The sequence below is a fragment of the Eumetopias jubatus genome, unplaced genomic scaffold (assembly GCF_037043125.1).
Source record: "Eumetopias jubatus isolate StellerSeaLion01/CBP00866 unplaced genomic scaffold, mEumJub1_p1.0 scaffold_10, whole genome shotgun sequence".
Classification (NCBI taxonomy): domain Eukaryota; kingdom Metazoa; phylum Chordata; class Mammalia; order Carnivora; family Otariidae; genus Eumetopias; species Eumetopias jubatus.
The window spans coordinates 58,209,002-58,236,747 of record NW_028274816.1 but is presented as its reverse complement, the minus strand read 5'-3'; the positions used below and the strand labels follow the sequence as shown (position 1 = coordinate 58,236,747).

Genomic DNA, 27,746 nt, shown 5'->3' with positions numbered 1-27,746 from the left:
TTTATTTCCGCTCACAAATCACCAAAAGGATCAGTCCCTGCCCTCCCTCACCTAGATGCAGCCCCTCTCCCAACACCTCCACAAACACTGATTTCCTCCCAGAGCTAAAATGAACACCCAGTCACCAATTATGGCCATCCCTCGCCCTGCCCACCTCCCCGTCTACCTGCATATTCACCTGCTCTGTGAACTTGGCTGTCTTTTGGCTTCCCACCCAAAGCCACTTCCCCAAGGTCACTTGGCTTGCTTTTTGCTTATATTATTAGTAGGGTGCCATTCCTGAAGCCCTCCCTGCCTCACGTCCCCAGCTCGCTCTCCCATCCTTGGTTGCACATTCATTCTGCATAGCTTCCTGGCCTCACTTCCCTGTCTGAGAGGCCAGGTTTGCAAACTCTCCCCTGCTCCCTGAATTCCCTGCAAGCCCCAGGCCCTCAGCTGTTACATGAGGAGTGTAGATGTTGACTAAGGCCAAACCACTCCATGATACTGGGGAGGGAGAAGGGGAGCAGATTCAGAAATGGACAGGAGAGGAGACAAAGATAAAAGGAGACAGGGAGAAGGAGAGAGAGACAGACAGGGGGATGGATGATGGAGGGACCCTCCCACCTCAGCCCCAGAAACAGAAGTGAGCTGAAGACCCAGTGCCCCCTATGACCCAAAGCTCCTGCCCCTCTAGCTGCTCCGGGTCCTCTGGCTTCGAGCCTTATACACCTCAATGAGCAAATCCTTGACATATTGGATCTCACGCTCCACCGACTCAGCCCTCTCCCTCAACTCCCGGTTGCGTGCCTCCAGCCCCTGGCACTCGCCCTCCAGGGCCTCGCCCTCTGCCCGCTTCCTCTGGCGGTACCTCAGAGCCGCTGACTTGTTCTGGTCTCTCTTCTTTTGCTTGCGGTCCCCTCGGGTGGTGGCAGGATTGGGGTAGGGGGCTGGGCGAGAGGGCGGAGAGGGAGGAGGAGGGGGCTGCTGTGGTGGGGGCAGGGGCGCCAACCCTGAGTCTCCCTGCCCGGCCTCGCTGCGGCAGTAGATGGCCAGCAAGTCAAGGGTATCCAGGGCAGGGGGCTGGGGGAGGTCAAAGGTCGGGAGGGGGAGTGGGAGGGGGAGGGAGGGTGCTGAGGGTGGTAGCTGCGGTGATGGGGAGGGCGGTGGGAGGAGTGGAGCATCAAGGAAGAAGTCTTCCATCTGTTCCAGCTCCTTCTTGAGGAGAGAGGCCATGGCTTCCAAGTCAGGTGGGGGTGGGGAAGGTGGGGGGAGGGCACCTGGGGGCAAGGGGGGTTCCAGGGGCAGGAGGGCTGTAAAGTCCACCCGCTCAGTCATCCAGTCAGAGAAGCCATCACCTGGAGGATCGGAGGAGGGACATAAGTGTCATTGAGTTCCTGGCCTTCCACCCAACCTGGTGCTCATTCCTACCTGCTTCGTTCATGCCATTCATTGAGTGAAACCACCAAGCAGACAATCAATCAACCGACCAATCAATGAATCATCAGGCTACTCAACAAATCAACAAACCAGCCCACAAACCAAACATCTAACCAACCAGTTAACCAACCAATCAACTACCCAGTCAACCAACTTAACCACCAGTTGGCCAATCAAGGAACTGAAGGAATCCGTCAACCAACCAGTCAACCCCTTAACCAACCAGTCAATGAACCAGTCAACCAACCAAATGACCCAAACAACAAAAGTCAACCAGACATTTCTTCAACCATTCCAACATCCGCTTTACTGATTACCCTATGTCTGTAGTTTCTGATTTACTCTCTATTCTTAAAAGGCAAACTAGATCACACACACAACACAGCCTCTTTCATCTTTAATTCATTAATTATTGAGAACCCACTATGTGCCAAGCATTTGGGATACACTAATGAATAAAATAACTTCTGCCCCAGGGCTCCTGGGGACACTGTTTCCTATACCTGAAAAGCTCTTCCCTTGGGTCTTTTCATGGCTTATTTTTCCCAGCCTTTAGGTCTTGGCCAAAATGTTACCTATGTGTTTCTTGGCTACCCTCTCTAAACTCGGACTGTTTTCATTTTTCAGCTCAGCTACTAAGTGTTTCCCACTTATCCCAACCCATCATCACCTCATTGGTCTTTTTTCTGCCTCCCCAATACAGTGTGAGTTCCAGGAGGACAGGCATTATGTCAGTCTTGTCTCAGCTGTATCTGCCAGCACCTAAAGCAGCCCCTGGTGCATTGCAGGTACTCAATAAATATTTATTGAATGAATCACTGAATTCTTCTCCCCTGCCCCCATGCCCCAGCTCACCCCACCTCCATTCCCCACCTCCCTTACCTGCCAGGGGCTCTCCTCCCCCTGGGAGCCCGCCCTCCAGGGCTCCCCCAAGGATTTCACAGGGGCCCAGGGGGGCAGGAGCCAGGGGGAGTTTCCCATAGTCTACGAGCCAGCCCAGACCACTAGCTGGGAGCAGGGCCCTGTCCAGCTCCAGCCCCAGGGTCGCCAGGAGTGACATGGCTGCAGCACAGGCTCTGGGCACCGGTGGCAATGAAGAAGGCTGAACCGACAGCTGGAAGGAGGCTCTGGAGGTTGCTCAGTTGGGCAAAGACAGGCACCAAGGCGAAAGTGGAAGACCTATAAGTGAGACAAAAGTAGGTGGTGTCAAATAGCCAAACTGTGGAAAGAGCCAAGATGTCCATCGACAGATGAATGGATAAAGAAGATGTGGTATATATACGCAATGGAATATTATGCAGCCATCAAAAGGAATGAGATCTTGCCATTTGCAACGACGTGGATGGAACTGGAGGGTGTTATGCTGAGTGAAATAAGTCAATCAGAGAAAGACATGTATCATATGACCTCACTGATATGAGGAATTCTTAATCTCAGGAACAAACTGAGGGTTGCTGGAGTGGTCGGGGGTGGGAGGGATGGGGTGGCTGGGTGATGGACATTGGGGAAGATATGTGCTACGGTGAGCGCTGTGAATTGTGTAAGACTGTTGAATCACAGATCTGTACCTCTGAAACAAATAATGCAACATATTTTAAGAAAAAAAAAAAAGAAGAAGATAGCAGGAGAGGAAGAATGAAGGGGAGTAAGTCAGAGGGGGAGACGAACCAGGAGAGATGATGGACTCTGAAAAACAAACTGAGGTTTCTGGAGGGGAGGAGGGTGGGGGGATGGGTTAGCCTGGTGATGGGTATTGAGGAGGGCACATTCTGCATGGAGCACTGGGTGTTATGAACAAACAATGAATCATGGAACAGTACACCAAAACAAATTATGTAATATATGGTGATTTACATAACAATAAAAAATTTAAAAAAAAAAGTAGGTGGTGTCAGAAGCCATCCTCATCCACCGCCAAAGTCTTAGAGAAACCAAGCCACACCTCCACGTCCCGAGGGTCCTCCCTTCCCCTTCCAACGGGGCTTGAGACTGCACCTTGCTCTATCGGAATTCTGAATCTATTCTTTCCCCAAATCTCTGAGCCCCACCCACTCCCAAGGGAATTCTCTTTATGTCCCAGTTACTTTTCTTAGAATTCCCAAGCCCCACTCCTTCCTGTACAGAAACCTAATGGTCTCCCAGGGGAATTTCCTTAAGCCCCACCCACTCGCCCCACTTCATAAACTCAGTCCCAGAATTTTCTTCCAGCCACATCCCTTCCTCTAAAGCTTTTTCTTTAGGCTCCACCTCCTCCCAAGAGGCGAGCTCAAATCAGTTCTCAGGGGAAGTCCCCCAGTCCTGCCCCTCCATTAACGGGATCTATCTACCAAGTCCCAGGGCTTCCTTTGAAATTTGTGATGACCGCCCCAGTCCTGCCCAAGTCTCGCACCCCACCCCTTCCGATGATTCCCCAGAGGCCCCGCCTTTTCTCCGATCGAAACCCCACCCCTCGGCTAAATTTGCCTGGCCACGCCCCTTCTCACAATGGGCTCCACCCTTCCCAAACCCCGCCCCTCATGGCCGCTGTGATCCTAGTTCCACGCCCTTCTTAACCGGTAGCCTCTAAGCCTCGCCTTCCGCCCTGTCAATCTAAGTCAGCCCCCCCCCCCGCCCCAGCATGTGCCTGAATGAAACTTAAATTGTGCTGTGAGCCTGCGCAACGTGGAGCCGGGAGAGTGGAGGGGGCCGGCGGAGAACCGGTCCCCAACCCCGACCCTTTACACAGGCGGTTCTCTCGCTCAGGGCCGAAGCGCATGCTCCGCTACCGATCCAACTGCTCTCACGCCTGCGGGCGTTGGGGGAGTCAGTGCGCACGTGCGGCTGCTTACTGCCCGCCCTTCACAGAAAAATACGGGATCTGGTGGGCTTGTGCACGTGAGCAACGGCTCGCGGACAGACTCGTTTCCCCCCCCCCCCGCCTCCCTTGGGGCTAGTGCGCAGGCGCACCTGCACGCAGACACTCTTTAAACGCCGACATTCTCCCGGAGAACGCACCCTTCCCCCCATCGGTCGAATGCGCATGCTCGGCCACGTACCAACGGCGCGTCTTTCCTCTTCTGCGCCTGCGCGACCGTGATTCCTCACTCTCGTCAACCCACCCCACCCCCCACCCTGACTGGTCGTGAAAGCCGCGAGCTTCGAAAGGGCGGGAAAGGCGGTTGGAGAGGGAGGGGCGAGCGGTTACTCACTCCATGGCTGCGGGAAGGAGAGGCGGCGGCGGCCTCGGCTGAAGAAAAGAAGGCGGTAGAGAAGAGCGCAAGCGCGGTGAGCGCGGAGACGGGCCGGGACACACAGGGGTCGCGACTACAGAGCCATAGCTGGGGCTGCGCGGGCGGAGATGGCGTCTCGGTAGCCTGAGGCGAGATTGTGATCTGAGGACGGGGAATGAGGCGGCCCCGGGGACTGGGGACAAATATACCGGGGGTGGCGCAGCACGGCCCGCCCGGATTCTTCCGCGCCCCGCCCCGCGAGGCCCCGACCGGGAGGCGGGCCTGGCCCCTTCCTCTCGGGGATCCTGGGATCCAGTCCCCTCCTCCTCCCGACCCCGAGAGTTCGGCATTTTTCTCTCTGACCTGGGGATCCAGCCCCGTCTTCCTTCCTACCCCAGGGGTTCTGGCCCCCTCCTCCGATCCGGGGTGGTTGGCCCTTTGCTCCCTCTGACTCTGGTTCTCTGTCTCTCTGACTCTGAGGTCCAGCCCCCGCCCCTCCCACCCCCCCACCCCGATTCTGGGGATTCGGTCCCTTTTCTACTCTGAGACCTGCACCCGTTCTTCTTTCGTTTTCTTTTGCCCTGCTTCCCGAATTTCCGGCCAGCCACATGCTGGTCTCTCCATCCCCCCAACTGCCGCCCCACGCTGAGAACCCTTTTGTGGGTTAGACTCTGGTCTGAGTCACAATGAGACCGTGCGCGCCGTTCAGATCTCCTACCTGCGACGGTGGCAGATAAGTTGTGTAGTCTCGTAGATCGGGAACTACCTATAAAATGAGGAAAATAATCAACTCTGCCTGGTGAGAATCAAATAATTCGGTGCCTGTAAAACCCAGAGCCGGGCTCTTACGTGCCTGTTCGACGTATTTTATTTTTAATAACCCTACCCCTTCCACCCCTTCCTGGGGGTCCAGTCTGGGGTCCAGTCTCACCCCTTCCTCCTGCCCTGGCAAGAGCTCCAGACGTTGGACCATCCAGCATCTGCTAGTAGGCCATTCTTGTGTCTTCTTCACTCCTTCAAGGTATCAGTAATTGCCAGCCATCCCCACCCTTCCTCGTTCCAGATGATGATGCTCAGCCGTATTCACGGGGCGCCGTTGCAGGGAAACAGGCATCATCACCCTGACTCTTACCTTTTCTCCATCCTCTGTCCACCTCCCATCAGCCCTTATCCTCAGCACTCATCCAGAATTCCTTTCAGAAGGTTCTCTGCTTCAGCTGCCCCCCACTAGATCAGTTTACCAGCCCTGCCCCAAATAGGGAGATCTGCATTGCCCTTTACTACAAGAGGGGGGCTTCCTGACCATTCCCTCCCTGTGCACTAGGCCCTCCAGTAGCCCAAGTAGGTGTGCGTCTTTGCTCCAGAAACCCCTCCATTTCCCGCCTTGCATCTGTCCGCAGCAGGACACCTGGAGTTAGCTTGACATCGAATGTGGCGGTTAGGAGATCCAGAGAAGGTGGGGAACCCTTATCTTGGGAGTTACCTGGGAATGAAGATTTGCAGGTTTCTGTTGCATGCAGGAAGTCCTTGGGATCTGACTACTTTCACTTAGAGCACTTACTGTCCACTCTGCCAGTATTTGAGGACTTGACCTATAGGGGCTAGGTTATTAACTAGGCAGCATAGAGTAGCAGTTAAACGCAGATTCTGGCACCAGGTTGTTGGGTTCAAACCTTGACTCTACCCCCCTTGCTAGCTTACTGGCAATTTCTCTTACTTCCCTGTGCCTCGGTTTCCACTAATAGTACCAGAATAAAAGTCTGGAAATTAGTTAATAGAAATGTAGCAGTATACATGGCAGTTAACAGTGCTTACTTCTGGGACACCTGGCTGGCTCAGTCTTGGTAAAGCATGTGACTCTTGATCTCGGGGTTGTGAGTTTGAGCCCCACAGAGGTAGAGTTTACTTAAAAAAGAAATAGTGACTACTTCTTAGTACTGTTAACGAGGATTCAGTGAGTTAATTCAGGTCAAGCACTTAGATAAGTGCCTGGCAAACAGTAGGTGCTACGAAAGGGGGGGGGGATGTTGTTGTTATTGTTGAGGTGGATGTGTATGATTTGCACTGCTAAGTAGTAAGTGCTTTAAAAGATCTTCCAGCCTTTTAAATGAGACTTAAGGGCCCACCTCCTTCCACTTCTCAGTATAGATATTTGAGCCATAGCAGGTAGGATTAGGGTGGACTCTCAGACTGCTGAAAGTAAGTCCTGTCCATCCCATGTCCCCTTCCCACCCAAAATCTTGAGTCTTCTTCTGAAAAGATCTTTTAGTATGTACACATGAACAAGGTGTTTTTTTAATTAAGTTCTTATTTTGGAATAATTTTTTATTTACAGAAAACTTAAAAAGATAGTATAGAGAGTCTCCATATACCCCTCATCCAGTTTTCCCCATTGTTGACCTCTTACATCACTGTGGTATGTTTGTCACAACTGAAGAACCCACATCTGTATGGACTTTTTTTTTTTTTTTTTTTAAGATTTTATTTATTTATTTGACAGAGACACAGCGAGAGAGGGAACACAAGCAGGGGGAGTGGGAGAGGGAGAGGCAGGCTTCCCGCTGAGCAGGGAGCCCAATGCGGGGCTCGATCCCAGGACCCTGGGATCATGACCTGAGCCGAAGGCAGATGCCTAACGACTGAGCCACCCAGGACCCCCCCCCCTTTTTTCTTATAAGATTTTATTTATTTATCTGACAGACACAGTGAGAGAGGGAACACAAGCAGGGGACAGTGGGAGAACGGTATGGGCTTTTAAAGTGCACGCTTTATACTGATTTCATTAGTTGTTCTTAATGCTGTTTTTTTGTTCCAAGATGCCATATCACATCTAGTCATCTTGTCTCCTTAGCCTCCTCTGGTCTCTGCACTAGTTTCTCAGACTTTGCTAGGTTTTCATGACCGTGGCAGTTTTGAAGAGTGCTGGTTGGTTATTCTATGTAATATCCCTCAATTTGGTTTTGTCTCATAGACTGGAATTAAGGGTTTTTGAGAGGATGGCCAGGTAGGATATTTTTTAGTAACTGGAAATGAACTTGCTTAGTGTGGGAATCATGTTGCCAGCCGCATGCCACATATGCTGACTGAGGAGATGTTGGGGCAGGGACCCTGGTCCTCCTGTCTCAGCCCCTTGCACCTTTTTCTCTCTCTAGCTGTTGGATCTTACCCTGTTGAGCCCTGGTGCCCGCTGTCCCACCCAAGCAGCTTGACTGATTCCTACTGAGTGGGTGCCAGTTTGCACACTTTAGCTCCCTAGCCCTTCCTGGTGTATTCTAATTTGTGGGTGGTAGGTCATCAGTGGCTACCTTTGAGCCCAGGTCTTGGCACCCTGAGCCTTCTCCTGTGCCTACTCTTGACCTGGACCCATGGCACTTCCAGGACTCAAATGCCTCTGCCTCCCCCAGCTTGGAGAGTATTCCAGGGTCCAGGTGCCCCAGTCCCTTCAACTCCTGAGCTGGGGCTGGGAGCATGGGTGGGGCTTCTGGGGACTCTTTTTCAGTGCGGAGGAGCCAGGCTTGGGGAGTGAGGTGGCTATTGCAGGCAGGTTGCATCACCCTGGCTCTTTGATGGGGAGGGGGAGTTGGGGGGAGGATTCTCTGAGGGCCCTGGCTCACCTGGCAACAGTTCCTGGTTAGTGCAGCCCTAGAGCCCTGAATTGGGAAGAGGTCCCAGTACAGCAGGGGAGGGGGCAGGAGAGCAGCCACCTGTGCAGGACCCTGAGTATCAGATTCAGTGCTGAGAAGGGGCCTCAGATTGCAGAAGCTAACCTACTTGTCTTGCAGGGGGTGAGAATGAGGTCCCAAGAGGTGAAGAGGGTTGTGCACAATCACAGTGCTAGTTAGAGCCCAGGCCTCTGCAATACTGCACAGCTTCTGAGGCCCTACAAGCCCCAGGGGGAGCCTGTTTTCCCTCAGATCTATGAGGTCCCTGACCCCCAGCCTAGGGCATAGCCTGCTGGGAGGCCACCTCACCCAGACCTTCACCTCAGGTTTGCTGCAGCTCACAATTGCCAAATTCTATTGATTCCGACCTGCTCCTCCCCATCTCCCCTGTCCTAGTGGAGGCCCTCCTCACCAGCCACCCCTCACTGGCTTCCCAATCAAGGTGACAGCCTGGCATGATGGAAAAGGGACAGAGTTTGCATCAGATGGGCCTAGATTCTTTCTGAAGAGGCGCTAGGGCAGGTACCTGGGTCATGTGGGTGGGGGGTTGGAGGCAGACGTCCTAGCAAACAAGGGCAGGAAGGCCAAGGCCATCCCAGTTGGGGAAAGGGCAACTTGGGGCCAGGCATGTGGAGCATCGACCTGCCACATAGCCCAATAGCTCCAGAGCCCTTCCCTCGCGCCTGCTGTGTGTCCCTGGGCAGAGGCAGCCACAGCTCTTCCAGCTGAGGTAGGCCCCGTGCTGCTGCACCAGCTCTGGCACCTCGGTCATCTTCTGTATTGGTTTCTTGTGTAGCTGCTGTAACGCGTCATCGTAAACTTAGTGGCTCAAATCAACATATTTATTCCCTTTTAGTTCTGAAGACTCTAAGTCTAAAATAGGTTCACAGGGCTGTTGTTCCTTCTGGAGGCTGGAGGGGAGAATCCATTTTCTTGCCTTTTCCAGAGGCGCCTGTGCTCCTTGGCTCATGGCCCTTTTTGCATCACTCTGACCTTTGCTTCCATCATCTCCTCTCCTGTGATCTTCTTGCCCTACCTCTTACCAAGGCATTATGTTTACGTTGGGGCTCATCCAGATCATCCAGCATGTCTTCATCACAAGATCCTCAATTTAATCATACCTGCAAACCTTCTTTTACCATGTAGGGTAATACATTCACAGGTTTTGGGGACTAGGATGTGGACCTCTTTGGAGAGCCATTATCCAGCCTACCACACCTCCCTTTGGGAGCCTGTTTTCTCATCTGGGAGATGAAGGCTAGGGTCAGCCCTAGGGTACCCCTTCCCGTGCCCACTGGGACTAGCTATAGGAAAAGGACCAGGCAAACTGAAGGTAATTGACCACATAGTGCCCAGAGCTCGGGATGCCATCACTACTGCTGTGTGACCTCCAGCAAGATAATGTACTGTACCCTGTGTGCTGCAGTGGTGTTGTTGTAAAGGGGGGACAGTAACAACCCTCAGAGGGCAGCGGATGAGGACCAAAGAGATAAAATACATGAAAAGGCCTAGAACAGTTCCTGGCTCAGCGAGTAAGCCACCTCTAAACCCAAAGGCCCTGTGTCAGGGAGAGGCCAGCAAGCCCCGGGGAGCCCAAAAGTCACGGGTGCGGCTCTGGGGTGGCCCAACTTGCTGGGCAGCAATGCCAGCCCAGCAGTGCAGAGCTTCCAATTTTACAGAAGTTGAAAGTCCAGCATTTTCTGTAAGATGCAAGTTTTTAAAAGGTTGGCAAGTAATTGAGAGAAACCCTAACATACCAGGAGTGTGGGTAGACTCGGGCTGCGGGTCATCCCTGACCTTTGGTTCAGTGATTTCTCCCCACCCTCAGATCTGTAATCCTCTCTGCCCAGAGCAGAGAACAAAAGGAACCAAGTACTCCTCATTCTAGAGTTGCTGAGAATTTGGACCACACCGCTCCCTGCTGGACTGATCAAGTTTGAGGAGGAGTAGGGCTTTGTTCGGATCCAGTCCCATGTAAAGTCTAAAGGGCCGTGTTGGTGGGGAGCAGGGAAGGAGGTCTCAGGAATTGTCCTTGAGGGTTGGGTTCCTGCCAGAGAGGGGCTGGTGTCTTATTACCCTTTCTGTTCTTATCACTGTCCGTGCCTCCAGCCAGAGGCCACCAGGAACACATGTAGTTGAACAACTTGGGTTTCTTGCTGTTGCAGCTAGGGAGCTACCCACCACTGGGGCTCTCCGGGCATCTCAGTAAGTGGGTATTAAGGAGGACTTATGGGAGCTGGGTTAAGTTAAGTCACTTTGGGAAGGGTTCAGGGAAGCAGGCTTCGCTCTGGATTGGAGGCTGGGAGGTGGAGGCAAGTCAGGACTGGCTATCTTATCTAGAGCCAGGAGGAATGAGCAGAGCTAATGCTGTGGTTAATGTGAGAAGCACCCATCAACTCTGAGCCGGGAAGGGGATTTGGGTCATTTTTATGCTTTGGACAACGTTTGTGCTTTTTGTCTGTGTTGAAAGAGTGGTCTTATTTTGTCTTGGTCCACCACCGTCAGAGTGGCCCTGCCTGATGTTGGTATCCTCTGAAGTTGTTCTATCTGACTAGAACATTCCAAGACCTGGCTGCCAGGGCTGCCTTCCCTTTCTCAAAGCAAACGAGCTCATCCTTCCAAATAGGGGAAGAGAAGTGGAGAGCCCCTTCCAGGTTGTGGGTCACATATCTATAGTTCCCACGGGGTGGCTTGAGCACAAGAGGAAGGTAGCAGGACATGAACCCTGCCAGCACTCCTGGGATGGCCAGTCATAGTGGGAGCTGAGGGGAGCAAGAGAGAGAGAGGTAGAGGCAGGGGACCAAAATGGGAAAACCTCATAGGCCCCCAAGGCCCCCAGGTGCCCCCCTGAACATGTGGGGGCTGTCCATGGAGAGCATTGGGTCAGGACCAGCAGAGCCCCATTCCCAATTAGTTCAAGAGCCCTTTGCCCTTCTCTGCCTGCCCCCACCCAGAGCAGGAACAGATTCCAGAGGTAGGGACAGGAAAGAGCAGCTTATGCCCCCCTTCACTCCGAGCCTTCAGGAGTCTCGCCTTGGCTGGAGAAGGTGGACAGCACTGAATTAGATTCAGGGTGAAACCTACACAAGTCTGGAAGGTGACGGATACGCCCGAGATGTCCTTAGAGAGTGGGAAGGGAGTACTAGACATGGCATGTGTTGGGGGGTGGGGTGGAAAAGTCACATTGGAGAGGCTCGTGAGTACTTAGCTCAGCTCTGGGGTTGGACAGCCTGGGTCGGTACTGACTACCTGTGTGACTTTGGGTAAGTTACTAAGGCTCTCTTGACTTTAGTTTGCTTATCTGTAAAATGGAGTCATGAACAGTTCCCACCTCATCAAGTTGGAAGTCAGTGCAGGTAAAGCACTGCAAACAGCCTAGCACATAATAAACGTCCAGAAATGTTAGCATGACACTTGATACCTAGAGACAGGTAGGGGCTGTGATTGATTTCTGGTTCTCAGAGTCAAAGCCACTCTGCCGCCCACTTCTGGTGGCTTTCACCTGGTCCCCAGAGAAACCATCTTCATGGCAACTGTCTCTACCACAACCCAGCCTGGACCTTTTCCTCCCTCACAATGACATCACTGCCTCTCCCCTGAGATGGCTGGTGTTGATTACAGGGAGTGAGGCTGGGGAGGGAGCACAGGTGTGTGTGATGTAGAATCCCACCTGCTGTGCTCTTAGAGTCCCCATGCCCAGCTGCATTTCTCAGGGAGCCCCTGATGGCCTCATAGCTGACTGGAGCATTTCAACTCCTGTCTCCTTCCCAGGCCAGCTTTACTTGTCCCCAGAAGAAAGCATGATCCTATCTTTGGAAACTACTGTGCCCAGCCCCTGCCCTCAAGGTAAAGTCAGGACTGAGCCTGGCCCCTGCCCACCTCTGTAACTTCACTTCTGCCCTCTCAACCCCTTCCTGGCGTCCCATGCCTGGTTGGTTGGTTTATTGGTTTTATTTTGAGGTATTGTATAATGCACCTCCGTTTATTAAAGTGTACAATTCAGAGGTTTTTAGTACAGAGTTGTGCAACCATCACCATAATCTAATTTTGAAACATTTTCATCATTCCCCAAAGAAACCCCATATCCCATACCCATTAGCAGTCACTCCTTGTTCCCCCATCCCTCAGCCGTAGGCAACCACTAACCTGCTTTCTGTCTCTAGATTTGTCGAACCTATTGTAGGCATTTCATATGAATGGAATCATGTCATAGATGGTCTTTTATCCAGCTTTCAATGTTCATCCATTTTGTAACATATGTCAATACATCATTTTTTTTTTTTTGGAAGGAGAGAATCTTTTTTTTAAGATTTTATGTATTTATTAGAACATGAGCAGAATGAAGGGCAGAGGCAGAGGGAGAAGCAGACTCCCCTTTGAGCAGGGAGCCCTATGTGGGGCTTGATCCCAGGACCCTGAGATCATGACCTAAGCCGAAGGCAGATGCTTAACCGACTGAGCCACCCAGGCTCCCTGAGAAAGAGAATTTTAAGCAGGCACCACGCCCAGTGTGGAGTCTGACGTGGGGCTTGATCCCACAACCCTGAGATCATGACCTGAGCCGAAATCAAAAGTCAGACACTTAACCATCTGAGCCACCCAGACACCTCTAGCATCTTGCGATTTTTAACACAGGTATTTAACACCATTCCACAAGGCAGCAGGCCCTTGCCTCTCCAAGCTTTTGCCTGAAATGAGGTGTTGACCTAACTCCTTCCTACCCTAACTCCGTCACATCCTTCAAACCTAAGCTTAGATATCCCTTCCTCTTCTAGGAGTGTTTCCCTGACCCTCCCCTTACCCATTCCCCAGGTGAAGGTAATCACCATGTCGCCTAGGCTTCCAGGAGGTTCTAACCAGAGCTCTTTCACAGTGTCATCCTATCATTTATCTCTTTGTTACTCTCAGTAAATTCTGAATTAGTTGAGGGCAAAAGATCTTGTCTTAATCATCCTGACTTTGACATTTATGTTGACATTGGACAAGTTACTTAACCCTAAAAGGGAAATACTGGTGGTACCTACCTCGCAGTTGGAAGGGTCAGGACTAAAGGAGACAGTATACAAAAAGCACCTGGCACAAAGCAACCCTTGGATCTCTTTATTCCATTGTCAAGCATTTGCTGAGTGCCTGTGGTGGCCAGCAACTATTACTAACACTGGGGATACCACAGTGGAAATCACAGACAAAAATGCTGCGCCTTGTGTACCTGACATTCTAATGGAGAGACAGGCAATAAATGAAATCCGTAAGTTCAGTATATTACTGTCTCAGATGGTGCTAAGTCTAAGGATAGCCAGGAAAGGCCTTACTGAGTAGATGACATTTTTTTATTTTTTTAAAGATTTTATTTATTTATTCATGAGAGACAGAGGGAGAGAGAGAAAGAGAGAGGGAGAGAGAGAAAAGCAGAGGGAGGAGCGGGCTCCCAAGGAGCAGGGAGCCCGATGCGGGACTCGATCCCAGGACCCTGGGATCATGACCTGAGCTGAAGGCAGACGCCCAACCATCTGAGCCACCCAGGTGCCCAAGATTTTTTATTTTTTATTTGTCAGAGAGAGAGTACAAGCAGGGGGAGCAGCAGGCAGAGGAGAGGGAGAAGCAGGCTCCCTGCTCAGCAGGGAGCCCAATGTGGGTCTCGATCCTAGGACCCCAGGATCATGACCTGAGCCGAAGGCAGACACTTAACCGTCTGAGCCACCCAGGTGCCCCAGTAGGTGACATTTTAGCAAAGGCTGAGGAATATAAAGGAGTGAGCCATGGGGACACTTGGGTTGAGCGTTCCAGGACAACGGACCGGCAGGTGCAAAGGCCCCAAGGCAGGAATACTTTAGGCAGTTGAGAACAAGTGGGGCTGGAGTGGAATGATGGAGGGAAAGAGTGGCTGCCAATGAGGGTACCTTTTGGCTATTGGGGATAATGCCTCTGTGAATATTTGTGTGCAAGTTTTTGTTTGAGTACTGTTTTCAATTCTGGTAACTTTTTCTTTATATTTATCACTGTAGTTTCATGAAGATGGTGACCATTATCATATTGTCTTTGTTTGCCCAGCACAGGGCCTGTCCTGTTCTAAGTCTTAGTGGATGTTTGCTGACTGAATGAATGAGGTTATTTGTCAATTACCCAGCACAGGCTAGTGTATAATGAGTGCTGAATGGTTAGTGCTTTTATCATTATTTTTTAATAATGCAGTTGGTACATCAGAGTGATGGAGCTACCTAATCTCAGGTGCTGGCAGGTTGTAGGGAAATGATTCTCTCCAGGAACTGCCAGTTAGAATAGAGATGGGTAGAGGCAGGTTGGAGGACATTTTGGTTGCCCCCAGGAAAACCAAAATGCAAGTATCCATGGCCAGCAACTCTCCTTTTGGGGATTTGCCCTGGAAAAAAGGCACCTGTGCCAAAGAAGGTGTGAACAAGCATGCTTGTTGCAGTATTGTTGATGAAAATTAGAATCATTTCATCTCCTCAGGCTATGAATGCACGCACAAATACACAGATAAAAGATACATGACAGCAGTTACCTCACAGGTGTGGGAACCAGGGTGGAGGGTGGTGATCAAGAGAATCTTAGCTTTGTTGGTGATGTGTATTAATTGTGCAGCTAACATTTAAATGTTACGGATGCCTGGGTGGCTTGGTTAAGTGTCTGCCTTCAGCTCAGCTCAGGTCATGATCCCGGGGTCCTGGGCTCGAGTCCCACAACAGGCTCCTTGCTCAACGGGGAACCTGCTTCTTCCTCTGCCTGCCACTACCCCTGCTTGTACATGCTCACTCTCTCTCTCTTTTCCTCACAAATAAAATCTTGAAAAAAGAAAAATATCAAAAATGCAGTTAGACAAAAAAATCTTTCAATAGAAAACAGTTCTTGGCAAAATAGGTAGGGGGCCCTGCACCAGAGTATTCCTCAGATCTCTTCCAGTCCCATTATTTTATATTGAGTCGTTCTAGAACCTTCCTTAAAATCGACTCTTGTTTCCTGACTTCTTTTCCACACACGTCTTAACCTGATTTGTTTTCCCTGTGGGAAAACTGCTGTTTTTCCCACCACCTGAGCTCCTTTGGGTATAATTCCAGCCTTGGAGTAAAGGAGAATGTAATCACTAATTAGCTGGGAAGTGACTTCTTGGGGTAGTTTTTTCAGGGGAAGGAAGGAAGGGAAGGCTGGGAACCTATGAATCCAAGAGGCATTTGGGTACCAGCTCGAGGCAACCCACAGGAGCAAACAGCCGAGGCAGGATGTTGGTGCCTCTGCCAGACTGGCTCTCCTCTGTCCAGTGAGGATAATAAGGCTGCATAAAATGAGTCTTAAGATAGAGTAAGTGAAAATGGATAGTGGGTCTGACATGTGACCTTCGTGTACAGAGGGGTAGAGAGCGCACTGCATTTGCTTAAATGCATCAAAAAAATCTGGAAAGAGGCACAGGAAACCCAACCGCTTGTCTCCGGGGAAGAGAGCTGGTGGCTGTGGGGACAGGGGAGGACGGAGACCACAGTATTCCCTTTGGAATGTAGAACCACATGATCAAACTGTTCACAAAAAGAATTTAAATTTCATTTTTAAAAGAGCCACCACCAGGGGAGCCCCATGCTCAACAGGGAGTCAGCTTCTCTCTCTCTCTCTCTCTCTCTCTCTCTCTCTCTCTCTCTCTCAAGTAAATGAAAAAATCTTTAAAAATAAAATTGCCACCATGTCATTGGGTAGATTGAGAAATGGAATATGTGTGACAAAGCTGCCTCAGCAGTTAGCGTGCAGTTGAAGAATCTGATCATGGGACACCATGTGGGGGAAAAGACAGGCAGCAGTGAAGCAAGCTGTGAGGCTTTCTGCAGCTCCTCCCCCTGAAGAGCAGACAGACAGATGGACGGACAAGCCTCCTGTGTGTCCTCTTTTCACAGGTCTCTAATGTTTAACACAAGTTCACTATACCTGGGAGGTTGAAGGGCCTCGAATGTGCAGGTCCTCAGGGAGGAGCAGGCTTAGGAAATTGGGACCAGAATCCCAAGTGGCCTAAGGCGGTGAGAGGGCCATTGGAAAGAGGCGGTGTCAGTCTGCCTTCCCTGTTGGGGACACCATGCACTGTGGAAGAGAAGGTCTTCACACTGCCATGAGCAGTGAAGTTTCCCTGCTGCCAATTTAGCTTACAAAAGCCTCCTGCCTTTCTCCGAGGCTCCATTCTGGGCAACCAAGGTTGGCCATGCCCACCAGGCACGGTAGTTGTGTTAGAGTCTGACAGAGTGGCCCAGAACACCACTGGCTCCTCCCCAGCTGCCTGCGGGAGTCCTTTGAAACAAATGAGATCCTTTCACATAGGACCTGTGGCTTCATACTGCACCCTAGTCTGGCCTCACCGACCCCTCACTGCTCTGGAGCCCTCCCAGCACACTGCTGCCTCGGCCTCTGTGCTGCTGTCTCTTCAGCCTGGACCAGTGGAGACACTGCCTTGGCTGTTAGCAAGCTGCTCGCTGCTTATCAGTTGATTTCCTGAAGGGCTAGCTCTCTGAGCTCACCTGTTCCCTGAGGGTTAGAGGATTTTTCTTTGAGGGGAACTGATTCAAGAGATGTTTAATAAGCAGAGTTGGCTGACTTGGGGTGAGTGGCCAATGAGCTCTGTTTTACATGTTGGTGAGACAACCCAGAGGAGAGAGATGATTGTGGGGGGGAGGGTGTGGAGGGTGTTGGGGAAGGACAGCGGAGCACATTCGAATCTCCGTGGGGATCAGATTTTCCTGGCTGGGCTGATGGGGGCCAAAGGCAAAGGTCCCTTCAGTCTCTGACTTCCCTCCTTTTCTCTCCTCCTCCCACCTCCTGTGCTCCCCTTGTTTCTCTCCTCCTCTGGTCTGTCTGAGCCCGTCATCACACATCCTCCCAAGTCTTAAATTGCTAATTTATTTTTTTTAAGGTTTTATGTATTTTTAAAGATTTTTTTTAATTTTTTTTTTTAAAGATTTTATTTATTTATTTGACAGAGACACGGGGAGAGAGGGAACACAAGCAGGGGGAGTGGGAGAGAGAGAAGCAGGCTTCCCGCCGAGCAGGGAGCCCGATCTGGGGCTCGATCCCAGGACCCTGGGATCATGACCTGAGCCGAAGGCAGAGGCTTAACGACTCAGCCACGCAGGCGCCGCTGAAGATTTTATTTTATTTTATTTTTTTAAAGATTTTATTTATTTGAGGGAGAGAATGAGAGAGAGCACATGAGAGGGGGTAGGGTCAGAGGGAGAAGCAGACTCCCTGCTGAGCAGGGAGCCCGACGCGGGACTCGATCCTGGGACTCCAGGATCATGACCTGAGCCGAAGGCAGTCGCTTAACCAACTGAGCCACCCACGCGCCCTGAAGATTTTATTTTTAAGTAATCTCTCCACCCAACTCAAATTTACAACCCTGAGATCAAGAGTCCCAGGCTGTACCAACTCAACTAGGCGCTCCATTAAATTGCTAATTTGGGGGGGTGGCTCCCACAGAGATAGCTCCTCCTTCCTTGCTTCCTGGGCTCAGCGTTGTTGGCAGCACCACCAGGTGGCCATGGGCTGAAATGTCAGGAGCATTTGCTCCAGTTGCTCCCAGAACTTGCATTAATAAGAGGTTAGCTTTTCCTGGGCCCCAAGGGTGGAGCGTGCTAAGCGCCCAGTGCAGATTCGTGCACTGTAATCCCTGGTTTTCATATGAGGAAACAGGCATGGGGAATGAATTTAGAATCTAAGATCCCAGGGTTAGGGAGTGGAGAAGCAGGGGCTCTGGCCAAAGGGCTGCTGCGGAGCCTTGCTGAGTGACAGCAAAGGACGAACAAAGGCCCCTGTCCTCAGAGCGCACAGAAATCCACGATCTGGACTTGTGATAACAGCTACAGGCCTACTGTCTGCAGTGCCTCCCCCCATCCTGGCCCATTAGTGGACTAGAAAACCCTGGATTCATAATCCCAAGCCCCATCGAGAAGCCCTGGGAATGAGAGCCCTTTGGCTGGACTCACTGCTGCCCCAAACGAAGTGGAGTAGAACTGGTATAAAGGAAGGGGACAGCAGCCCAGTGGAGGAGCCTAGTGTGGAAGGGTCACTTACATTTCTGAGGTGTGAAGATGAAGGACAGCTACGGGATCAGGAAGGGAAACAGTGTTATGGCTTTGTCTCCATTGGATGGACTAGCCTGGCAATCTCCTTCTGTGACCTGGCCCCCAACCCCACCTCCCCACAGCCTGCTGCTCCAGCCACAGCTGTACAGAAGCTGGCCTATGGATATCACTCTCTCGGTGACATGTCTGCCCAGGGAACCCCATTCATCCTTTAAGACTTAATTTTAACTGACATCTCTTCCTTCCTTGCTCCAGGCAGAACTTCAGGACTTAGCTCCAGAAAGATCTGGATTCCCATCCTGGGACTAGTGTTTGCCGCTATGTGACTTTGAAGAAGTTACATCACCTCTGTGAGCCTGTTTCCCATCCAGGAAGGATTCATTGTGCTGCTACCTAGTATTCCTGGCCCAGTACCATTACATAGGTGGCGCTCCGTAATGGTAGTTCTTAGTTGTCAGATAGTCGGTCACTTGCAGTTATTTATGGAGCACCTTCTGCGTGCTGGGACACTGCCCTAGGTGCTAGGCATAACAGTAGTGAACAAAAGCAGAAAATCCTGCCCTGTGGGCTGACACTGTCACCATCACCAGCCCTTCTCATGCTCCCAGGCCACCTTGTCCCTCCCTCCGTCATAGGTGGCCTGTTGTTGCTGGGTTTTGCACACATCCCACACCCCTGGTGAGGTCGCCCCAGCAGCAGGGGACGTCCAGATTCTCAGAATCACAGCTCTCTGTTCTTTTCCCATCAGCTCCCCGGCTTCCGGGGCCCAGTAACTGTTGCACCCTCTCCCCTTGGCCCCAATGCACAGAGGCAGACCTGCCCTGGCCCCATCACCTCTCTTCTCCAGCCTCTTCCTTGGCCCCAACTCCAGGATGTATTTCCCATCCATTTATCTAGATTGAATCCATTCTGTTCTTTCTCCCCCATTCCTCTATCAGCTTCCTGTTGTCGTAACAAATGACCACAAACTTAGTGGCTTAAAACACAGTTGTCCTCTTACAGTTCTGAAAGAAGTCTGAAATGGGTCCACAGGACCTCCTTCCTTCTGGAAACTCTGGGGGAGAATCCATGTTTTGCCTTTTCCATCTTCTAGAGACCCCCCGCATTCCTTGGCTTGGGGCCCCTTCCTCTGTCTTCAGAGCCAGCAGCATAGCATCTTTCAGAATGTTCTTCCATGGTCACATCTTCTGTCTCCCCCTTCCACTTAAGGACCCTCACGGTTACATTTAGGATCCATGCAGCCCATCCAGGGTAATCTCCCCATCTCAAAATCCTTAATTTAATCACATCTGCAAAGTCCCTTTGGCCGTGTGAGGTCTCGTATTCACAGGGTTGGGGTTGGGGGTGGACATGTATGGAGGCCATTATTCTGTCACACAGACTCCACACAAACACACATTGTCTTCTTAATCCTTCCATTCCTTTGGTCCAAGGCTGAGATACCCACATATTCATTCCCAAACACCCCTGTTCCGGATATAGGAAAGGGGCTGGGCTTAACCACACTGGCTTCCTGTTGTCATGGCCGTGCCCCACCCCCCAGCTTTGTTCTACCTTTTTCCTCAGTGTGACTCAGTCAACCCCTTTACCCTCATGCTGCTGCTGCCGTGTTCCCCTTTCCCTGCACCACTTTTTCTTCTTCCATAATGCTTAGCCTGTTCTAGCATGCTGTAGGATTCCTTTTATGAAGTTTGTTGTTTTCCTGTCTGTCTCCTCTGCTGGAAGAGAAGCTCCATGAGAGAGCAGGGACTCATTCTCTCCGTCACAGCCATATTCCCAGGGCCTGGAACAGTGCTCATACATAGCAGGTGCTCAGATGTGTTTGTTGTGTGAGTTAATGTTGCGCTACCAAGAGTTTGTTTTGTCTCTGTTGTCATCACTACACAGAATAGGGCTAAGTAAATAAATTAGATAAAGTTGGGATTTGGAGTAGCAAAGAATGGAGAGGTCAGGTTAGTGGACCTGAGTGAAGTTGGAGGTGATGGAAACCATGGTCCTCGAAGCTGGGGGACAGGATGAGTCTGTAGGTCAGATCCTCCCGACTCCCCTGGGCTGTGAGCGCAGGCAGATGTGGTTTAAAAAACAAGGACAGGTGCAGGGCAGGCGGCTCTATCAGTAACTGGGTGACTTCGAGTCAGCCCCTCCTCACTCCAGGCCCACGTGAGCTACAGATGCCACGTCTGTGGCCGCCCAGCCCTAAGCACCTGACCCAAGCGCTGTCAGCTGCTCTTGTAGGAAAGCTTGCCCCTTTGGTAAAGGTGGAAAATCCTGTATCAGAGCTCAGAATAGTGTGTATCTGTTCAGACACATTTGTGAGAAACTCCCAAAGTCCGGGTCTTGGTTGACAGCTTTGTTCACTTGAGACAGCCTCTGCAAAACCATCGCTTCATTTCATTTCTGCACAGACTTACACGTTTCCCAGATTGGGGTTCTCTCTCCTCTGTCCCCAGAGTCCTGGCTCCTCACTGAGGCTCTTGGCTTAGACCATCACATCACCCCAGCCTCCTCCCAGCCACCTGACCCTTTAGCTTCTTCTCCTCCAGTCAATTCCCCACACACGTATCTGGCCGTGTTAGTCTCCCCAACCTTCAGGTCCCTGCATGGCTCACTCAAAATGAAGTCTGAGCCATCAACATGTCCTTTCCCAACCAACAGCTCCCGTCACATCACACAGCACTGTGCACACATTGTGCTCAGGAGTCCGCGAGACCACCCTTAGGTTCAGTGATTAGCTGGAAAGACAGAACTCAGCAAAGCTGTTAGATTCATGGTTACAGCAAAAGGAGGGAGATCAGTCGGCAAAGGTAAAAGGTGCACCAGGAAGAGTCTAGGAGAGACCAGGTGTGAGCTTCCAGTTGTCGCTCCCAGCAGAGTCCTACGACAACACTTAATTCGCCCCTGTGGAGTTTTGCCCTTCAAGGAAGCTCACCTGAGCCTTGGTGTCCAGGATTTTTGCTGGGGGTCGGTCATGTAGGCCGGAACATCTGTGTAACTGACCATCATTAGTGTCTTGCCCCTGCAGAGGTCAAGCTGTCAGGGCTTGCAGGTTATCTCACAGGAAACTAGAAAAGGGCTAGTCTTTTCTCTGGAACGTGCCGGGTGTGGATAACCCAGGCCTTCTGAGTCAGCTCTTTTTTTTTTTTTTTTTTTTTTTTAATCTTATTTATTTATTTGAGAGAGAGATAGACAGAGCATGAGAGGGAGGAGGGTCAGAGGGAGAGGCAGACTCCCCGCTGAGCAGGGAGCCCAATGTGGGACTTGATCCCGGGACTCCAGGATCATGACCCGAGCCGAAGGCAGTTGCTTAACCAACTGAGCCACCCAGGCACCCCCTGAGTCAGCTCTTTACTCCATGCACAAACACTCCCTCCGGCCACACCAAATCACTTAGCACCCCAGAGACACCTGTGTCTCAGCCTCTCTCTGCCTCACCCAGGCCCTTCCTCCCACCCACCTGACCGACCCTGGCTGACCTCGCATCCTTCCACACTCAGCTCAGGAAAATGTGCCCTATGTGACCCCTCCCCACCCTCACCCCCCATCATCCCTGCCTAGAGCCCTGGTACTGAAGTTCACGTTTGCCCTGTCTCTGGCTACCTCAAGGGCAAGAGCCACGGCTTAGGTAACCTCTCTGGGCCTCACTCTCCTGGTTTATGAAATGGACCTGCTTTTCGAGTAAGTGAGCAGTAATAACATCTAAAGCGCATAGCACAGGGCTGAATCAGTATGTGTTTGCCACTGTTAGTAGATTCCCTAGCCTGTGTGGTATCGGAAACTGATGAGGCATTTAATAAATGGTGAACCATTAAACCAGGAAAGCCCCCACAGATGATTGTTTTTCTTTTAGTTTTTTAATAGTTGCAGAGAGCTTTTTATAAATGCTCTTGTGGAAAAATTTAGCTGCAGCTCATTAATAGAAGCTCTCTTGGGCTGAGGTCTTGAGAAATGAGACACATAGGCGTAGCTGTTCGGATGCTTTGGGCTGCTGGTAACGGCAAACCTGGCTTGACGTGGCTCTTGAGTGGGGAGGTGTGCGCTCCCATGCGAGAGGGGGTCTGGCGCAGGGCAGTGGGGCGCGAGCGGCCCTGGGGGCTCAGACATAGCTGTGGTGAGAATGAAGGGACCTTTCACAGGAGCCCCCAGAAAATCTTTATAAAAATGCCACAGCCAGGGCCTCCCCCCAAAAGAGACTGCCCCCGTTGGTCTGGCTGCAGTGTACATTTTGAACACCCACCCCTGGAGGTGCTGATGGGCAGCCAGTTGAGATCTGCTCGCTTAAACCAGGCGGCCCCGGGGGCAGAGCAGACCACATTGAGGTCATCTTCCTAGAAGCATGTGTCTGTGTGGAGGAGGAGAAGGAAATACTGGAGTCTACCAGGAAGGCAGAGGGTGCCGTGGAAGTTCGGGAGGGGCAGCCACAGCAGGTTTCCTCTGGCCCAGGCCACGAGAGGATTCCTAAGAATACTTGAAGAAGTAAAACTGGCCCTGAAGAGAGAGGGAAGAGGAAACAGGACTTGTGGATGCCTTCTCTGGGCCAGGCACTTGGCTTCTCTGTCATGACCTTGTTTATCCTTCACGTGGGAGGGGGATCATCCTCCTTAGAGTTGGGGAAACTGAGGTGTAGAGAGGCTCAGGAGTAACTTGCCCTAGGACCCACGGCTCGTAGCAGAAGCAGAGTTCAAATCTGGGTCTTTTCTTTATGTCTGGAGAACCAACTTTGTGCCTGAGAACAGGGAGCTGTCTTGCTGCTGAACTACCTTAGCTGTTTTAGATGAAGGGAAAACAAGCTCTGCGGGGTATTGGGTGGAGGTTGGGGTACAGCATGGTGGCCATGCCCCAAAGCAGGGCTGTGTGCCTGTGACCAGATGGACCAGTTTGATGGAGTGGAAATAAAGAGGGGTTTACAGCCCATGGCCAGGTTCAGGGCCCACTGTGGGATAAGAATTGACAAGTTACTTCCATACGAGCCTCTCTTTCCCTCTCTTTGCATGGGGACCATCATCCCAGCCTCCCTGTAGGACTGTTGTGAAGTTAGCTGAGGGTCTGGTGGCTAAGGAGAATGTATGTAGCATGGTACTGGGCACACCAAGCTGCCTGGAAATCACCCTGGCGTCTACATTGGAATCGGCATTTCTCATCCTGCAGCCACAGTGGGGGCGGGGGGCAGAAACCCACTGAGCAGTGGCAGCCAACCATGAATTCCTGTTAAACTTGAGGTCAGCTACAACCCACAGGTGTCTGAGAATTTATTTACAGCCGGGTGTTCACAGGTCCTCCTGGGCTCCCTTCTCTTTCCTCACCAGAGCCAGTGCAGGACCCTGTGAACATGTGTGAATCCTCTGGGCACATGATCACTTTCCCTCTCCCTCCTTCCCTCCTCCTCCCTACTCTGTGCAGCTCAGCTGCAAATGGCTGGAAGGATGAGGGGGTGCCCCACGTGCACATTCTCTGTGCCCTACACCCGTAGGTGAAGCACGCCACCTCCTCTTAAGTCCCTGGAGAGAAATCCCAGGGGAGGTCTGAGTTAGCTGACTTGGGTCCCATGTCCACCGCTGAGTTAGAAGGAGGGCAGGAGGGACACCTGGGTGGCTCAGTCGGTTAAGCCTCTGCCTTCAGCTCAGGTCATGGTCCTGGAGTCCCGGGAACGAGCCCCACATCGGGCTTCCTGCTCGGCAAGGAGTCTGCTTCTCCCTCTGCCCACTGCTCTCCCTGCTTTACTCTCTCTCTCTGAGAAATGAATAAATAAAATCTTTAAAAAAAGGGGGGGGGGCAAGGGGATGCTCCAACATACCTCCATCCTCCTAAATGGTCAGGGGTGTGCACAGATGAGGCCTTTAGGTGCCTCGTGCCCTGCCATACAACTCCACTTTCTGGGGCCTCTCTGAGGTCCCCAAAGATACTCAGGGTGGCACTCAGAGCAGTCCATCACCTACCACCTCCCACTTGCATTCCGCAGGGAAGCCTAGGGAGCAGGTTCTGAAGGTGTTAACTTTGTGTGCTTCTAGTCCCACTCTCCAGAAGTGCCTTGAATCTGATCTCCTCCTCAGGGGCTCTTTGGCCTTCTCCTCTAGGGCAACAGATAGTCCTGCTTGTGCTGAATGTGACCGTGCCTGTCCCAAGCACATCTGGTTCCTAGCACGTGACCCCCAGGGCATGGGCGTTTGCCTCTGGATCTTTCTTTTCTAGTTTTAACAGGGCCTGGCTAGGTTATAGCAGGGAGTGGGATGGTGGCCACATACTCTAATCATCCAGTCCCGCCACCCTCCACACTGCTCCATCTTGCCAGTGAGGTTGCCTTCCCCAGGCTGCCATCTGATCATGTGACTTACTCTGCTTTAAAAATCTTCCCAAGGTTGCGGACACTGACGGATCTGCTTTGGGAGCCTGAGTAGCTGTCGCCACCAGACTCTGGAGCCATGAGCGGGTTTAATTTTGGAGGCACTGGGGCCCCCACAGGCGGGTTCACATTTGGTGCTGCAAAGACGGCGACAACCACGCCTGCTACCGGGTTTTCTTTCTCTACATCTGGCACTGGTGGGTTTAATTTTGGGACTCCCTCCCAACCGGCCGCAAGCACCCCTTCTAGTGGCCTATTCTCGCTCACGACCCAAGCTCCAGCAACACAGACCCCAGGATTCAGCTTTGGAACCACAACTCCTGCTACAGGAGGAACTGGATTTTCCTTAGGGATCAGCGCGCCAAAGCTCAACTTGAGCAGTGCAGCGGCCGCCCCGGCCCCGGCCCCGGCCCCGGCCCCCACTGGCAGCTTTGGGCTCGGCAGCAGCACCCTCACCAGTGCCATCTCGAGCGCCGTCACCTCCGGCCAGAGCACAGCCCCCACCGGCTTCGTGTTCGGCTCCACCACCACCTCTGCCGCCCCGTCCACCGCACCAGGAGGGTTCTCATTCACAGGGGGAGGCACAACCCAGACCGGGGCCTCAGGTTTCAATATTGGCTCAATGGGGACGTCGACCCAGCCCACAGCCCTTGCCGGATTGCCCTTCACTCCCGCCACTCCAGCTGCCACCGGAGCAGGAGCAACCCAGCCAGCTGCTCCTGCCCCTGCTGCTGCCACCACCAGCGCTGGGCCCACGCTGTTTGCCTCACTAGCCACCGCTTCAACCTCGTCCACCGCCACTGGGCTTTCCCTTTGTACCCCTTCGACAACGGCCGGAACTCCCGGGGCTGGAACGCTGGGCTTCAGCTTAAAGGCCCCTGGAGCAGCTCCTACTGCCTCCACAACAACATCCACCACCACTGCCGCCGCTGCCGCCCCCACCACTACATCCACCACCACCACTGGCTTCGCCTTGAATCTGAAGCCACTGGCACCAGCCGGGATCGCCAGCAATGCACCAGCTGCTGTGGCCGCGCCACCTGGCCCCAGTGGCAGCGCTGGGGCATCCGCCAGCCCTGTGATGACCTACGCCCAGCTGGAGAGTCTGATCAACAAGTGGAGTCTGGAGCTGGAGGACCAGGAGCGGCACTTCCTGCAGCAGGCCACACAGGTCAATGCCTGGGACCGCACACTGATAGAGAATGGGGAGAAGATCACTACCCTCCACCGTGAGGTGGAGAAAGTGAAGCTGGACCAGAAGAGGCTGGACCAAGAGCTCGACTTCATCCTGTCTCAGCAGAAGGAGCTGGAAGACCTGCTGAGCCCTCTGGAGGAGTCGGTCAAGGAGCAGAGTGGCACCGTCTACCTGCAGCATGCCGACGAGGAGCGTGAGAAAACCTACAAGCTGGCTGAGAACATCGACGCCCAGCTGAAGCGCATGGCCCAAGACCTCAAGGACATCATCGAGCACCTGAACACATCTGGAGGTCCGGCCGACACCAGCGACCCACTGCAGCAGATCTGCAAGATTCTCAACGCACACATGGACTCGCTGCAGTGGATCGACCAGAACTCGGCCCTGCTGCAGAGGAAGGTGGAGGAGGTGACCAAGGTGTGCGAGGGACGTCGCAAGGAGCAGGAGCGCAGTTTCCGGATCACATTCGACTGAGTTGCCAGCCATCTTCAGGGCCTGTGTGTTCCCAGGGTGTTGGGGGCAGTGGGGGATGCGCAATTACTGTCTAGTTTTTGGTTGCAGTGAATACTTGTTTGTTCCTTTCTTTCAAATGACAGTGCCGTTGAGAACAGTTCTGTGGTTTGACTTTGCATTAGTGAAAATAGAAGTATTCTAAGCTTTCTGGTCCAGGCAGCAGCCTAGTGGGTGTGGTTTCTTTGCGTATCTTTTTGTATATCTCAGACCCCTTTCACTATGACCCCCACCCACCCCATCCTTCTTGCTCCAGCCAAGTGCTAGAGAAGTGCTGGCGTTCACCCAAAACCCATCTTCTCCTAGCCCCAGGGTCTGCTGAGCAGCCATTCTGCTCAACATAGTTGTAGGTACAGTGAAGAGAGTCTCCGTCCTTGAGAACACGGCATCCTGGTGTAAGGTGTGTGCACGCGGAGATTCACTACAGTACGAAGGAGGGACTTGTGAATAGGACCAACTGTGGGATGTAGAATTTCAAAGGAGGAAGGACCAGTCAGATGAGGGACTTGAATGCAGTGTTGAGAAAAGGGTCAGACTCACACTGGGGAGCTCTTTACCTTGCCTGGCTGACAGGCCACTTCCTCCTCCAGGTCTCCTTATCTTAGGCCTCACCTCCTCCAGGAAGCTCTCTCAGCTGCCCCAAGTTTGGGTCAGGTGGCTGTCCTGTGGCCCCTACGCCACACAGAGCGTGCATCTTTGGTAACACTTGCTGCACTGTCTTGTACCGACTGTTTACTTCTCTGCCTCCCCATTAGAGTGTGAGCCTCTGTGGGCAGGGACTGTTTCTTGTCCCTTTTGTGTCCTCAGCACAATCCCTCTCACATTTTTGAATGAACAAACAATGGAGATGAAACACGGCATCAAATGTTCATCCACAAAATACCTGCTGAAATGGCCACGGGTGCCAGAGGCGGCCACAGACTCGGGTCGGAACTTGGCAATGCTGGAGCAAACCTAGTCTGTTACAGTGAGATCCATGGCGTCCAGAAGACAGAAGCCAACCATTTGTTTCCTGAGTGTCTTTTGTATTTGTCTTTATACTTTGCTGCACTGTCTGAGATACCTATGACTATATATTGCTTTCCTAAATAAAAGTTATTGTGGAACGGAAAAATGCCATTCGTGTGGATCACTTAGAAAGCTGGGGGAAAAGAGTGGGTTCCAGAAGACTACAAGTGGGGTGCCATTTGGAGCTCAGAAACCAGCAGAACTCGTTGAGGCAGAAGCAAGGCGTGGGCTCCTCTGTGCTGGTGGCAGAAGAGGAACACACATGAGGGAACATGTGCAGGTGATGTTCTAGGTTCCATCTTAGATACACATAAATGTCAAGGCCTCTGCCATCAT

At 52.1% G+C, this 27,746-nt stretch overlaps 2 protein-coding genes across 2 annotated transcripts; one reads left to right on the top strand and one right to left on the bottom strand.

Moving 5' to 3' along the window:
- On the bottom strand, nt 1-5,080 carry ATF5 (activating transcription factor 5). Its single transcript, XM_028091542.2, has 4 exons — nt 4,992-5,080; nt 4,608-4,772; nt 2,302-2,598; nt 1-1,337 (listed from the first exon to the last, which is right to left on the bottom strand). Exons 3-4 carry the CDS (start codon nt 2,477-2,479, stop codon nt 673-675), a joined length of 843 nt encoding a protein of 280 aa, XP_027947343.1. The 5' UTR covers nt 2,480-2,598; nt 4,608-4,772; nt 4,992-5,080; the 3' UTR covers nt 1-672.
- Nucleotides 4,530-27,516, top strand: NUP62 (nucleoporin 62). The gene is made up of 2 exons (XM_028091504.2): nt 4,530-4,683; nt 24,713-27,516. The coding sequence occupies exon 2, from the start codon at nt 24,777-24,779 to the stop codon at nt 26,364-26,366; it is 1,590 nt and encodes a 529-aa protein (XP_027947305.2). The 5' UTR covers nt 4,530-4,683; nt 24,713-24,776; the 3' UTR covers nt 26,367-27,516.
- The last annotated feature ends 230 nt before the right edge of the window (nt 27,517-27,746 follow it).

What these genes read in the sequence shown, in the direction of transcription:
- ATF5 (XM_028091542.2), bottom strand. Translation starts at nt 2,479, where the DNA reads ATGTCACTCCTGGCGACCCTGGGGCTGGAGCTGGACAGGGCCCTGCTC. An exon ending in GGGAGGAGAGCCCCTGGCAG is followed by an intron (nt 1,338 to 2,301) that starts GTAAGGGAGGTG and finishes CCGATCCTCCAG; the next exon opens with GTGATGGCTTCTCTGACTGG.
- NUP62 (XM_028091504.2), top strand. Translation starts at nt 24,777, where the DNA reads ATGAGCGGGTTTAATTTTGGAGGCACTGGGGCCCCCACAGGCGGGTTC.